We start from the raw sequence: 13,986 nt of genomic DNA, 5'->3' as shown, positions 1-13,986 counted from the left end.
GTTCTGCAGAGCGACGTGCTCTAGCTGCAGTGATTGTACTTTAGAAAAGGATGGTCGAGCTGATCTGGCATGAAGAGGAAGAGTAACAGGGGATGCAAAGACCGTGGCTTCGCGTAAGGAAAGAGCAAGGATAATGATAATCGCGAAGAATGAACAGGCCATATCGAATGGCGAGAGACAAGACCGTAAACTCAGACGCGCTTGTCAGAGCATCGTCCTTAAGAAACGTCCGTGTCTGCTGTGCTCCCGCCCAAGTTGATATCCTGTGCCGGGGTTATGATCCAGTAGTAAATTGTGATTGAGGATGGATAAAAATGCCGAGCATCTGTTGTCGACACCTCGATAAGGACGCTATCTTGCCGTAGGGGTGAATTGAGCGCGGCGCGATCGGTGAACTCCCATTCAACGAGCGTCGACATTTTTCTGCGCCGTTCCTGATGGCCTACGGTAGGTAGGTAGGTATATACGGGATGCTGTGCCCTTCGCGACCTGGGCGCCTCCCCAATACGCTGCAATCTTGAACACCCGAGGAGGTGTATATGCGTACAGCATATGATCGGTGAATCGGAAAGAACTCATGCTGGGCGGGGTCTGAGATCTGATCACTGCAAACCTGAATTCGACACAGAGTTGACAAAGAGGGCCAAAGTAGGCTAGATATATCAAGATCCGCTAATGTTAACTTGATGTAGAGGCGATTGCACGAGGTCACTGTGGCGGAGTGCAGCGAAGGCAGTTTCACCGCCACATCCGCTTACCGGTCTCACCATGTCGAAGGCGTTCCCGGTGGAAGACATGGGTGCAATGGTGTCTTGTCGAGCAACATATATCCTTGCATACATGCGTTTCTCGGCGGCCCTTCCGCCTTGATGCGCACCTCGACGTATCATTCGCGTACTCGTCGGGCGCACGTGCAGAGGGCGCGCAACTCTCCGCAGTCGTCGCAGCCCCTTGAAGCTTGAACTTGAAAGCTGGAAGCACCAAGGACGGAGGAAGTGCTTCTGTTCCTCATCGCGCCGGGATGGACGAGAAACTGCCCCTCCATCTGGCCAACGCCGATACGACGCGCATTTCCTCAACCCTTCCGAAGCTCGGCTACAGCATCGGGAAGCAGAGTCTGGTCCTAGCTGCGGCCTTCCTCCTCGGCTTGTATTCTGCGGCATATATCCCCAACAACGGTGCCAGTCCGAGTTGGTGGAGGCCATCGCGGCCAAATGCCGCCTCGAACAAGGATTTCTTTCGGTCCGCGCATGAATGTCGTCCCCCCCTTCCCAACCTGCTCTCCGACCCTCTCCTTGCCGACCGCGTTGCAAGCGAGATATCGGACTACACTTCCTTGATCCTATCTCCGTATCTCTCCCTTCAAGCAGAGCGACCCGACATCGATTCTCTCTCGTTCGCGCTGGCGGGTCCCTATCACTCGTTCTTCGAGTTCACCTCTGGCTCTCTACATGCAAATGAGACCGATCCTTCCAAAAAGGGCACGGTGACGAGGGACAGTATCTATAGGATTGGGAGCATAAGCAAGATGTTTGCTGTGTTCCATACCCTGGTTTTAAGGGAAAGAGGCTGGATTAATTGGGACGACCCCATCGACAAGTACATTGACGACATTTCCTACCCAGACCCTCAGTACGGCTGGGCTGAACACATATCTGCCCCGTTTTCGTCTCTGCACGCTCGCAGCCCCACGAACAGGATTACGGTTCGGCAGCTCGCGTCTCACATGGCAGGCCTCGGCCGCGATTTCCCTACGACCTCATTTCCGTCGTGGCCGCCCCCTTCTTGGCCTATCTCGGATGACAACATCACCATGCCGGAAATAAACCGAACGGCAATCCTCAACGCGGTGGCGACGTACCCCATCGCGATCCAGCCCTACGCGTATCCGATGTACTCCAACACCGGGTTCGATCTTCTTGGGATGGTAAACGCCGGCGCCAGTCGCCTCGGCGAAGGACACAAGAAGGAGAAACTGTACCGCGAGCTGGCGAAGAAGGACGTCCTAGACGCCCTCGGCCTAAACGCGAGCTTCTTCGCGTTCCCGTATGACGACCCCACCCTGGCGGCGCTCGTGGCGATCCCCAAAGATACGCCAGAGTGGGCCGAGCAGCCCCTCGGCACCGCGATGGACTCCAGCGGCGGCCAATACTCGTCCCTCCGAGACATGATCGTCACCGCACAGTCTCTGCTCGCGCCTTCCCACAACGCCGGTCTGCTCCCGGAGCACGTCGTGCGCGAGTGGCTTCGGCCGCTGCACGTCTGGAATGACCGCAGCCAGGAGGTTGGCGCGCCGTGGGAGATCCACAAGTTCGGCAAGGGCGACGCGGTCAGGGTGTACACGAAGGGCGGGTCGCTCCCGGGATACCACACCCTTTTCGCGCTAAACCCGGAACATTCCTATACCATGATACTTCTCACCACGGGACCGTTTTCTGGCCCTCATGACATCGTGGACCCTGCTTTGGGACTGGTGAGCAGCTTGATTGTGTCTTGAGATTGGGCACCGTCTGACCACAGCAACACCAGGTACAACCCGAATTTGAACGCATTCTCGCTCGCGAAGCCGGTCGCCTTTACGCTGGTGCTTGGCTTCCATCGCCTTCTTCCGCCGATCCCTTCCAGAACCACGTTGAGCTTACGATCTGGGATGGCACGCTATGGGTGGAGAACCTCGTCGTCAACGGGACTGACATCCTGGCTTTGTTCCAGGATGTACCGAGCGGCAAGGCGAGGAGAGCACCTTTGTGGCCTACCGGAAGGGAGGGCGAGTTCAGGTTAGTTCGCATTTGTTGTTGTTGAAGCGGAGACACTGAACTGGAATGCAACTTGCTAGGGTATCCCTCATAGTGCCGCCGCCGGGCTCGGACTGCCTCATGTACTGGGTACGGCTCGACATGGCCAATGCCAATGGCGCGCCGGTAGATCTGATCTATTTCGAGGACGACACTCTGAAGTACCCGTCGGCAAACTTGACCCTAAGGAGAACACAATGAACCAGCATGGACGTGTTGTACCAATGCTATATCATGGACATCACGTTCAGTTTAGAATACACGTTGTCCAACCGACTTGCTTTCACCTTCCCTATGCGTCTTTGGACCGATTTCTGGTTAGATGCCCATATTGAAGGGTATATCAAGTATAAAATACAATATACTATCCATAAGAATTCAAGTTTAAAGCAAATAAATCCGAACAAGCAGGTCAATGCAATCACTCGAGCTAGGAGGACGGACTCGAACTCGATGGAGCATCATAATTATCCGACTTCAGCGGCTCATCCTGTGGTTCAGCAGTGGGCCCCTCAGACTCGTTCCGGGTATCAGTTCCCGGGTCCGGCGCGGTTGCATCACGCTCGCCCTCGTTCGCTGTTTGCTGATCTGTCGGATGATGCGCATCGCCATTTTGCGCCTTTGCCCCATCGTACGCGTGCGCCTCGCCGTTGTGTGCCCCGCTACCCCCAACCTCTGCTCCCGCCTGATCGGCGTGCTCCTTCAACGCCTTCTCAATCTCGCCGCTGCTCACGCTCCGCCCTATGCTCGGTTTACCCTTCCCAACGTGCATGCTCCCTAGCACACCCTTCTTCTCCTTCTGCCCCAAGACGCCGCTGTCGATGCTGGACAGCGAGGAACCTCGCCGAGGCATCGCCACGCGCTCGCCGTCCTTGACGCCCTTCTTCTTCTTCCGGAGCGCGGTGCGCGCCTCTTTGGCTTTCTGAAGATCTTCGTCAAAACCCTGTGAAACCGTTAGAACATAAAGTATAGATAGATGGTAGTAGCGGGTGAATACGCACGTCGACACAAGTGATCCTGCCCAACGCGCCGAGCCTCTCCGGGGAGCCCAGCCACTCCCGTAGCACCGGGAGCAGTTCCAGACGGGGCCGGTACGTGCCCGAGTCGTTGTCGATGACGAGCTCGTACACGGCCGGGTCCTGTAAAATCTCTTCCGGATCTTCTCCCGCGAGCTTGCGAATCCGTGGATCTGCTTCATCTTTCTCCTCCTCTTTTTGCTCTTCCTTCTTCTGCTCCTCCTTCGCCTCCATCTCTTCAACTTCGCGCTCTGGGCCTTTGACTTTCTTCGTCAGTTGTTTCGCCTTGCTCTCCTTTTTGTCGTCGTGGTCCTGGGCCTGCTTTTCCTTGTCTTCCTCCTCCTTCCGTTTCTTCTCCTCGACCTCCTTCGTGATGCTGCCGTCCGCGACCTTACTTCCACTCTTGAAGCCGCCGCCTTTCCCGACTTCGGCCTCGTTCACCACTGGTCGAACAAAAAACTCGCCGCTGAACGCGACCTCTTTCGCCAGGTCGGCGTGCATACCGTGCTTCGACAACATCTGGACAGCAAACTCTTCTCCGGTTTCCGTGAATCTCCATTCGCCGTCCAGTGTGATGACGTATCTACGCCGTTGGACGCGTCAATGCATGCATTCAATTTCCAGAAAAGCAAGCGCACGTGAATAAACGCCCTCCAGTACCGAAGGAGACCATCTTGAGAAACTGCAGCGCAAACTCTTTCGAGAAGCGGTCCTCCTCATGCTCGCTTCGCTCCACGACTCCATACTTGGTGTTCGAATCGTAAGAGTATATGGTGCGGTACTGTTTCCTGAGCCCGCGATTGAGGATACGGCCCCGGATCCCTGACCGCTGGAACATCCAGTCGATAAAGGGCCGGTAGCCGACGTATCTACGCATAGAACGCATTGATATCATATTCTGATGAAAAGAGCGGGCCGGCATACCGGTGACGTAGCTCATCTGGTACGGGCCCAGTAAGTTGTAGGCGATTGGCGATGAACGTGGATGCTGAAAGCTTTCTGCCTGTGCCGGTCGTGGTCTGGAGGGCGGATTGCACGTCGGGATCTGTGGAAGGTGGGGCATGCCGCGAAGCGGTGATGTACCCCACCAGCGGGGAGAAATGCTGCGTCCATTTGTCTGATAACAATCTATGGTCAATATCCTGCGCACATATCATAGGCTGCAGGTACATACTAGGCCCTAATGTGTACGCTCTTCGCGTGTTCTGGTTTGGCGCCTTCCCCAAACACCGAATGGACACAATCACACGACCGTGCAAGCTCATCTTCACGCACGGCAGGATGCTGAGCAGCGCCGTCTGCACATACATCTGCGGGCTCGAACTCCTCTTCCGAATATCGTAAGTGCCCATCTTGACCTCGAAGCCATCGCGCACGACGCCGGCCTTACGAAAGTCGGCGACGGCCTGTCCCGCGCGGTCGTCAATCGTGCTCGGGTCCTCGTCCTTGACGTTCATCTTGAGGAGGAAGCCCTCAGATGGGATGCCAGACACGACCCAGACGGCGTCCCATGTCGGGTCGCGGGTCGAGTGCAGAGACGGCGTGCGGAAGGTAAGCGGTGGGTCGTCACGCTCGCGGGGAAAGGTGGGGACGTCGAGCGAGGCCTCGATGAATGGGTCGATGGAGAGGGTATGGATGTCGCCGATGGGGAGGTTCAACGCCGAGTGGAAGGTAATCTGGAGCGTGTAGAGCGCCATGGTGGCGGCTGCAAGGTACGGCGACGACAGAGGGCGCGGGCGAGCATATGTACACGGTCTCAGGCGGAGGATATCAATGACGTCGACGAAATGGCTGCAAATAGCATCAAAGGCTAAAGCTGCCGTGCGAAGCGTTGAGCGCTATGCTGGCTCCAAGGCCGCAGCGCCAGAGGAAGTGAAGACGTCTGGTCGGGTCATTCTTGGGTGCGTTGTGCGCCGTGCTGGTCGTCGAGGCCGGAATGCAAGTCGCGGTCATGTTGCTCGGCGCGGTGTAAGGTTTAGTCGTCAAATTCGGCATCTAATTCGCAAATTGCCCATGTTACAACTTCCCCTTTCGGAAACTAGAGCGCGCAGGATCACGTGTTAGCGCCACTTGCGCGAACCGCCCAAGTCTGCTCTGCTGTCCACCACGCTCTGAGTCTTTCTTCGTCTTCAACTCATGTTCCGTCCAGCACAGACCGGGAAATGAACAAGCTACCGGACGAGCTGCTGGCCCTGATTGCGAAACATGCCTCCGAATATCCCTCGCCAAACTGGGACCCGTTCCACGACTCCGTCGCCGCGGGAGGCGACGATTTTTATTCGGAGAGAAAAGTGACGGCGTTCACGAGATGGAGCCTTTGTCTTATCAATCGCAAATGGCACGCCATTGCCAAGCCATACCTATATCGTGACATACGCATCCGGCACTGTTACTGGCTCCCGTTGCCCGCCCGCCTCAGCTCTTTGCTGACAGCGAGCGACCGTAACCCAAAATTGCTCGTTGGGACGCATACGTTGGACGTCCGCGACTTACCCTCTGCGGGTATTCACCTGTCCAAGACCGCCGCCGTACGCCTCTGCCACCTGCTCTCTCAGGTCACCCTCAAGCACTTCGCTACCAACTTCTACCCCGGATACGTTCCCTGGTTGTCCCTCCTCGCTCATACGAGCGCGCGCACCTTGACTTACCTCGATATTCAATTCAACCCGAGGCGGGTCCCGATAGACTCGGTGGAGACGATCAACTCCTTCGTAAACCTGGTTTATCTACGGATAACCGATCGATTGGACGACGACACCCCAGCTGAGCCCCGGAGCCCTGCCTCTCTGGACGAGCTACCTGCACTGGCGCTCCCCAAACTCGAAGTTCTCGACATCATATCAGGCTTACACTGGAAGCCCATCCATCCCGGCGGTGCCATCTCGTTCTCGCTCGCGAGCAGAGCCCATTTACCATCCCTTCGCAAGCTGCGTCTACATGGAGATCCGAATAGGAGTAGGACGGACATCAGATCCATAATCGGCCAGCATGGTCCGCGTTTACAGGAGTTATTCGTTCATGCCCCCTACTCCGACGACGATCTAGACGACATCCTCCTTATCGCGCCGGAGTTGACTGAACTTACCTGCATCGTCCCGGAGGGCAACTATATGCGCCCACATGCTTCCAAGGACGCCATCGTCCTTCAGCATCCCAAGCTTCAGCGGCTCACCGTCACAGGGGGCCGGAAGGGTCTACTCGCAGAAACGTACCAGTGCATGGATACCGGCAAGTTTCTGGAACTTCAGTACATCAAGCTCGACGGCATATCGTGGGACTCTGAGGATATCGAGGTTGCCCGCTCGGGAAAGGAGACGTGCTCCATTGAGGAAGACTTGGACGTGGCCATCAAGCTCGCCGCCGAGGGTATCCCCTTGCTGGATCAGCGGGGCAAGCCATTTGGAGGTTTGGTTGCGACTAGACGGCGATGGATGGATCGTGCATCCCGCGTCTTGCAATAGAGCCGTTTGGCAAACGATAAATATCGGAAGTTTGGTTTCGGAACTTTCCCGAAACGTTTTGGGATTGTATCGAAACCTGCCACGCGAGCGCAGTGCTTATGTCACCGTCATCGAGCTTGCGCATTCGCCCTTGCAGCTTCGACCTCACCTTCACTCATCAACTACCAACCCTAACTCAGAGTCTATGATACAGCTGGTCATGAAGGCTATCGCACGGGTCTGGCGCCGCGTTGTACGACGTGCGACCCGATGTACAACATGGATGGCAGAATTGTGGCAGTGCAACCTGACCCAAAAACGGTTGTTGCGCTGGACAGAAGTTTCGAAACTCGTGGAAGAAAGTTTCGGATAATTATCGAGGTGGGGCTGGGAAAGTTTCAAGGATTTCGATATTTATCGTTTGCCAAACGGCTCTAATTGTCTGAAACGGAGGTTACGCGTCATAAAACTTCCATTTGACTCTGTATCGTCACGAATACGAACTCGTTACATGTATATGTATATGTGGAACATACACCCGCGTACAGAGGCCAGAATAAATCAGTGCTGGTCAAGGCCACAATGTTTATTTGAAAATCTGACGAGCGATATGTACTTACCAAGTGCGCGTGCTTCGCAATTGCCTTGCATCGATCGCGTTCAGGCGCTCGAGAGTCCAGCTTGTTCGCGTCGCGTGGAGCTGTGACGCGAGTAAGATCAGAACTGATCAAAGGGCGTTCACACGGTCAGTTTCTCGAGCGGCGCAGTCAGAGAGTTCAAAGTCTCGTTATTGAGCAACTCGAGAAGATACAACAAGTCGCCCCTCCTCCGTCAGGCTTCGGTGTACTTATACTCTATCGTAAGTACCTGACCATATGGAAGTGGAGCATGCTGATGAATCAAAAGGGGGGACGCGTAAGCGTCCAGTGAACAAAAAAAGAAAGTAGCGACGGTCTCGACGGTCTCGACAGCGTCGACGGCCGAACCGCTACAGGAGCCCTTGGCAAAGCCCATCACCGACTACATATTTGGTCGCTGTATACCATGGATAAACTCCCAGACGAGCTCCTGATCCATATCTTCCAATATGCCATGACATACTGCGTATCCGGATGGGATCCGTATCATCAAGTGCTCGCTCAACACAACGACCTCGGCTTGGACCTGGCATGCGCGGACTATCCGACGGTCTCAGCAAGATGGAGCATCTGTCTCGTGAATCGCAGATGGCACATGGTATCCAAGCCCCTCCTATACATCGATATACGCCTCTGGGAATCTTCGCCCAATCTCTCCCTGGCGGATCGCATCGGCTCTCTTGTATCGAGCAACGAGAGCAACCTTGCGAAGATCCGCTGGGTTACAGTCGCAGAATATCCCTCCGGGAAGGACTCATATCTGTCGAAGAAAGCCGGCGCATATCTCTGCCACCTCCTTTCCCAAGTTACGTTGCAACGCTTCGCGACCACTTTCTGTCCCGGCTACGTGCCATGGTTACCCCTCCTCGCCCACATCAGTGCACACACGTTAACCCACCTCGTCCTCGAGTTAAACCCCGTACACCTTGCAATCGAGACAATCGAGCATCTCAACGCACTGTCCAACCTTGTTTGGTTGCGCATACTGGACGAAAACGACTACACCTTTCGGGGGCCTCCTCACCCTGACTCAGTCGCCGACTTACCTTCCCTTGAACTCCCCAAGCTACAGACCCTCGAAGCCGGCTTCATGTCGGGTGACGGACCCGATCAGGACTTGGCACACCCGGAAGGGTCTTTCTCCTTCTGGATCGCGACATGGGCAGTAACCCCGTCCCTTCGCACCCTGCGATTGTACGGAGATCCCCTCGTCAGCGGGTTGGACCTTGATATGGTCCTCGACATTCAAGGAAAACACATACGGGAGCTACATGCTGATTTCCCTTGTAAGGTCGACCATGTCGCCGAAATTCTCCACCTTGCGCCAGTGTTAACCGACCTCACCTGTGTCGCTGCCTACTGGCAGAATCCGTCAGGTCTCACCCTTGAGCACCGCAAGCTCCAGCGGCTAACGCTCTCCAGTGTAGGCAAGGGCAATCTTCGTGCCGCACTTCGCTGCATCGAGCCGGAACGGTTCCCAGAACTCGAGTACATCAAGATCGCTGGCATATCCTGGGATTCGCTTGATATCGAAATTGGGCCATCCGGGCAGGTCATCTGGTCCATCGATGGGGCCCTGGAGGGAGCCATTCAGCTTGCAGCCAAAGGTGTTCCTGTATTAGATGAGCACGGCAGGTCCTTCAAGGGTCTTATTTCGGTTAGAAGGCGATGATTACCTCTCCATGATACGGCCGGAGTCTGCGCGTGTATATATCCTCGATGTTCATTTCGTCGGTGCAAGATCCGGTTGTGATCCGCGACCTTTTGGTCCGTGAAGCCGTTTAGAGCCATCGAGTTCAATGTGCAGGCTGCTTGCTGTGCAAAGCAAAACGAACGGCCCAGCACCTGGGAGGCGCTTACGACCAAATCTCCCCGCTTGACCCGCGATGTGTGTGTTACGGCGCGTAGGAGCCCGCTCGTTCCCGCATTGACCGGACTTGTGCCACCAGTATCCGCATGTTAAATTATACGTCTGATACCCGGGTATGGTTTCAATATATGCATTTCTGCGTATGTCACACTTCTAAATTCCGCAGGTTTATGCGTGTTACGATTGTTCGATCGTCTAATTTCGGGGTATCTCCCGTAGGGGGCCAGCATGTGATGACTGACATGCCCAAACATTTCGCCCTGATCTGCCCTTCTGGGCCCACCGCGATGGAGGATCAGGGTGAGCCCCTAATAAATTCCCACTAGCCGACTTGAACGACTGACCTCGTCATTACTAGTGACGCGCTCTACCACTGAGCTAAGCGGGATGTATGAAAATATTGCAGAGGCTATATGTGTGTACAAGGGCCTACTCTAACAGAAGGTCCGAGAACCCGGGCCAAACCAGCTGGCAACCGTTACAATTATTGCATACACCACAGCAAATCCAGCAGATAAGTAATTATCAGACAGTGGAAGCCAAGGCGTGATCGAAAGTCCGTGCCAAACGGAGGGCCTGATTCACAGCAACACGTGCATGGATGGAATCATAGAGAGCTTCGCAAACGTCTTTCTTGTCAGTGAACCGCAAGGAGAACGGGTTTGGCTTATCAAGCGACGAGTCTAAGCACGCAAAATCTCCCCGGCTTATGGATCAATGGCGTCAGTTACACCCCGCCTTTCTGGTCTTTGGACCGACTACCGCAGGATGAGCTACTTCAGCGTGCCCGACGGCGCGGACGAGGATGGTTACGACGCCGAGGGACTCGAAGGCCAGAACCGCGCCCCAGACGCGTTCGATCTCCGTACACCGTTGGACAGGACGATAGATCGCATTGGAATGGGTGCGTCCATCGTTTGCCCCCAAGTTATATGATTGGAACTGACACGAACGCCCATGCAGGAAACTACCAATGGATTCTGCTGTCACTATGTGGTTTAGGTGTGATCATTGCTTCGCTACTTCTCGCTCTCCTGCTCATGATCTTTTCAGGGTGGTTAGCGGATAATGTCAGTTACCGTTTCCCATTGAATTGTCTCTGAACGAAATCAGATGTGGCTCGAAGCTATTGCCATAGTTTTGCCAAGGTAAGATCACCGACCGTTGCAGTCACCTTACTTTTCGGACTGAATCGCATTTCTTAGGGTACAACGGCACTATGACGGTGTGTCATATGCAGAACACCGTAGTCCCCGCCACGCTGACGAACACGGGCCGCCAAGTATCGGACAACATGATCGGCTCGCTCTCTTCCTCCATGTTCGCTGGAATGATGGTCGGAGCCGTTGGCTGGGGTGCTTGTAGGTTTCCTCACACGTCTTGCATGTTACACAGACGCTCAACTCGGCCAGGTTCTGATTCGATGGGTCGTACGACCGCATTCAACGCAACTCTCTGCCTCACAGCTCTGTTCGGCATCTTGAGCGGACTCACCACATCCTTTCTCCAGCTCTGCATCACCTTGTTTCTCCTGGGCAGTGCGGTCGGGGTAAGTGATTGATTCCTGCAGTATTCCGATCGTTGATATTCATCTTGCGCTCTGGTCAGGGTTCTATGCCCACAGATGGCACCTTGTTCCTGGAAAATGTCCCCAAAGGACGGCAGTATCTCCTTACTGCGTTGTCCGTTTTCTTCTCCATCGGCTCCGTCGTGGCGGCAGGTGTCGCCCTCCTCGCCATCCCGGGTCGTGCCTGCACGGGTGAACCTTCCCTCCCTTGCGACGTTAACGTTCAGAATACCGGCTGGAAGTATCTGCTGGGCGTGTTGGGAGTCTTGGTAGGTGCTTGTGCCCCGTTGTCATTCATCATGTCTGATCACGACTACGCAGACTTTATGCATGTTCCTCGCCCGCGTCGCTTTCTTCAGAATACATGAGTCACCACGGTACCTGGTCACTGCCGGACGACATCAAGAGGCGCTCGAGTCGCTACAGATGATATCACGAGTGAGCTGCTCTCGCACCATTGGAGACGTTCGCCTGATGTATGCAGTTCAACGGTTCCGAGCTTTCGATTGACATCAGAGACGTCTGTGATCGCCCTGTCAACGCTTCTGGCCGGATCGAAGAGGCTACTCCATTCCTGGACGAAAGCCTTCGTAGACTTCCAGACACCTCTGCCGCTGTTCCAGCATCTGCTCAGCAGCCCCCTTCCACCAGGCCTTCTATGGACGCCCAGACTATACTAGATCCCTCTGATTTGGGTGAGACGGCAGCTCATACGCCTCAGCACGGCCCCCGGCATCTCGCCGCACAGCGAAGCAGTGACCTGCTTAACCCATCTGCAAACGCCACGCGGTACGACTCAACGTCGGACTCTGATACTCCATTGAGTACCCATGTCTTCGCAACTCCAGTTCAGGAAGAACCGCCCGCGCCTGCACTGCATACCCATGCACGGACGGAGGGCAGCACATCCTTCGCCATCACAGACTCGCTAGAAATGCCCCGGGATGAGCATACACGCACAGCATCCGTGATGAGTTCGCCGACTGCAGCCAGACGTACGCACCCGCCTCACACGAGAAGCAGAATGCGAAGGCGGTCCTCGATGGTCTCGCGTTCATCGTATTACGAGGTGGAGAAGCGCGTTGGGTGGAAGCTGCCGGATGTGGTACGAAGGCCGTTGTTGGCGTGGCTTGACAGGGTATCGCTCGTGTTGGCTCCGGAGTGGTGGTGGACGACCATTCTGGTATGGCTGGCGTGGGGTTTTATGGCATTGGCTTATACGATGTTCAACGTGTTCCTGCCGAAACTGTTGGAAACCAAAGGCGCGGCCGACTTAACGCGGCCGAAATCTCTGCAGGAGAGTCTCTGGGATGTCATGATATTCACGATAGGCGGCTGTCCAGGAGCTATTGTGAGTTTCGTATATATCTCAATGTTTGTGTGAGCTAATGAGCCATGCAGTTGGGCGCATGGATGGTGGAAAGTCGGCTTGGGCGACGGTGGTCGCTTGCAGGAAGCACGTTCATCACGGGCTTCTTCTGCGCTGTGTTCATCATGGTTCAGAGCGCGTGGGCGGTCCGGGTGACGACCATGGCTATCAGCTTGAGCGTTACTGTAAGAACACACTATCTGCTGTCCCGCGCAAACAATTAGTCTGACGCGGGGACAGACAATGTGGGCGGTGCTATACGGATGGACTCCCGAGATATTCGGCACCGAAGGTAAGCGCATGAATGTCGTCCCGACCGTCTTGACACTGAAACTTCGTTGAGTTCGTGGCACTGCGTGTGGGATAGCTTCAGCTTTATCGCGAATGTGGGTGTCTTGCGTGACTCGTCGCATGATTTGTTCTATGCTAATCCGGCACAGCGGAGGGATGATCGCCCCTATGCTGGGTGGGGCACTTCTGGCAATCGACGATGCCTTGCCGGTCTATGTATCAATAGCTACGTTCTTGGCGGCGGGAGTGTGTGTGGTTCTGCTGGATCCTCCGGAAAGCGATGACGCCGGAACTGATCTTGGCGGACCCAGTATCATGCATTAGATAGTCTAGAACAATTCCCGATACTGGGTTGGAGTGGCCGGTGTACTACGAGCAACAGATTCGTACAACCCCAGAGAGTCGAGGTATAGATTAGACCGGTGGTTTCACGATACCCTCGCTGATTTTGTAGTACACGGTCGATGAATCGTCGGCGTTAATCGCCAAAAACAGGGAGCCCGGACTTCCCAAAGCCTGGAAAGCCTGCAGCAGCCTAGTGGAAGCACCTCGTCAAACAGGTAGGGGCGAACAAGCAAGAATGACAATACATACCATGCCGTGGAGATGGTTTCTGACAGGGCACAGGGGACGACATACGATGTCTCTGTCTGCGACTGCAATCAGAACGCGCCAAGCTTTACGACCCGGGGAAAGTGTCTCACTGATTCAGGTCGGCTTCCTTTGAACGCGCATCTCAGGCAAGCTGGTATATCAATAACCTCGAGATTTCGCCATTTTTGAGCTGTTTAGAGTCTTAGATGCGATGCTACTCCTCCGATACTTCCTTACCGAACGACAGGTCGTTAAAGGTTTGTAGAATAACACCAGCGGCCCGAGGATATCTAGTTCGATGCGGCGCAAGCAAATTGTCCTGCTATGGCGATCCTTGAACGCATTCGCGCATACGGATTGTATTGGGCTCTGACTCACGCGTGCAAGAGTGATGCTGTTCATATGG

General features: G+C 55.0%; 5 protein-coding genes and 1 non-coding gene across 6 annotated transcripts; 4 read left to right on the top strand and 2 right to left on the bottom strand.

Annotated features, from left to right (window-relative positions):
* Positions 1-1,021: 1,021 nt before the first annotated feature.
* On the top strand, positions 1,022-2,996 carry PUNSTDRAFT_42282 (beta-lactamase/transpeptidase-like protein; the record flags this gene model as incomplete). The annotated part of the gene is made up of 3 exons (XM_007380292.1): positions 1,022-2,473; positions 2,530-2,777; positions 2,837-2,996. The coding sequence occupies 3 exons, from the start codon at positions 1,022-1,024 to the stop codon at positions 2,994-2,996; spliced, it is 1,860 nt and encodes a 619-aa protein (XP_007380354.1).
* A 229-nt stretch (positions 2,997-3,225) lies between these two features.
* PUNSTDRAFT_42281 (uncharacterized protein) lies at positions 3,226-5,508 on the bottom strand (the record flags this gene model as incomplete). Its single annotated transcript, XM_007380291.1, has 5 exons — positions 3,226-3,738; positions 3,797-4,394; positions 4,450-4,680; positions 4,736-4,928; positions 4,986-5,508. The coding sequence occupies 5 exons, from the start codon at positions 5,506-5,508 to the stop codon at positions 3,226-3,228; spliced, it is 2,058 nt and encodes a 685-aa protein (XP_007380353.1).
* Positions 5,509-5,973: 465 nt separating this feature from the next.
* PUNSTDRAFT_131025 (uncharacterized protein) lies at positions 5,974-7,272 on the top strand (the record flags this gene model as incomplete). The annotated part of the gene is made up of 1 exon (XM_007380290.1): positions 5,974-7,272. One exon carries the CDS (start codon positions 5,974-5,976, stop codon positions 7,270-7,272), a length of 1,299 nt encoding a protein of 432 aa, XP_007380352.1.
* Positions 7,273-8,164: 892 nt separating this feature from the next.
* PUNSTDRAFT_141387 (uncharacterized protein) lies at positions 8,165-9,561 on the top strand (the record flags this gene model as incomplete). The annotated part of the gene is made up of 1 exon (XM_007380289.1): positions 8,165-9,561. The coding sequence occupies exon 1, from the start codon at positions 8,296-8,298 to the stop codon at positions 9,559-9,561; it is 1,266 nt and encodes a 421-aa protein (XP_007380351.1). The 5' UTR covers positions 8,165-8,295.
* A 514-nt stretch (positions 9,562-10,075) lies between these two features.
* On the bottom strand, positions 10,076-10,147 carry PUNSTDRAFT_t19. Its single transcript has one exon. It is a non-coding gene; the product is annotated as a tRNA-Thr (tRNA).
* A 378-nt stretch (positions 10,148-10,525) lies between these two features.
* On the top strand, positions 10,526-13,497 carry PUNSTDRAFT_141386 (MFS general substrate transporter; the record flags this gene model as incomplete). The annotated part of the gene is made up of 14 exons (XM_007380288.1): positions 10,526-10,663; positions 10,723-10,761; positions 10,813-10,829; positions 10,873-10,907; positions 10,965-10,984; positions 11,043-11,120; positions 11,172-11,308; positions 11,368-11,595; positions 11,648-11,764; positions 11,811-12,677; positions 12,728-12,880; positions 12,936-12,987; positions 13,039-13,081; positions 13,136-13,497. Coding segments are annotated over 14 exons (2,099 nt in total), but the record flags the coding sequence as incomplete, so codon positions are not given.
* Positions 13,498-13,986: the final 489 nt, after the last annotated feature.

Source organism: Punctularia strigosozonata, assembly GCF_000264995.1.
Source record: "Punctularia strigosozonata HHB-11173 SS5 unplaced genomic scaffold PUNSTscaffold_2, whole genome shotgun sequence".
Lineage (NCBI taxonomy): Eukaryota > Fungi > Basidiomycota > Agaricomycetes > Corticiales > Punctulariaceae > Punctularia > Punctularia strigosozonata.
This window is presented reverse-complemented; position numbering and strand designations above follow the sequence as displayed.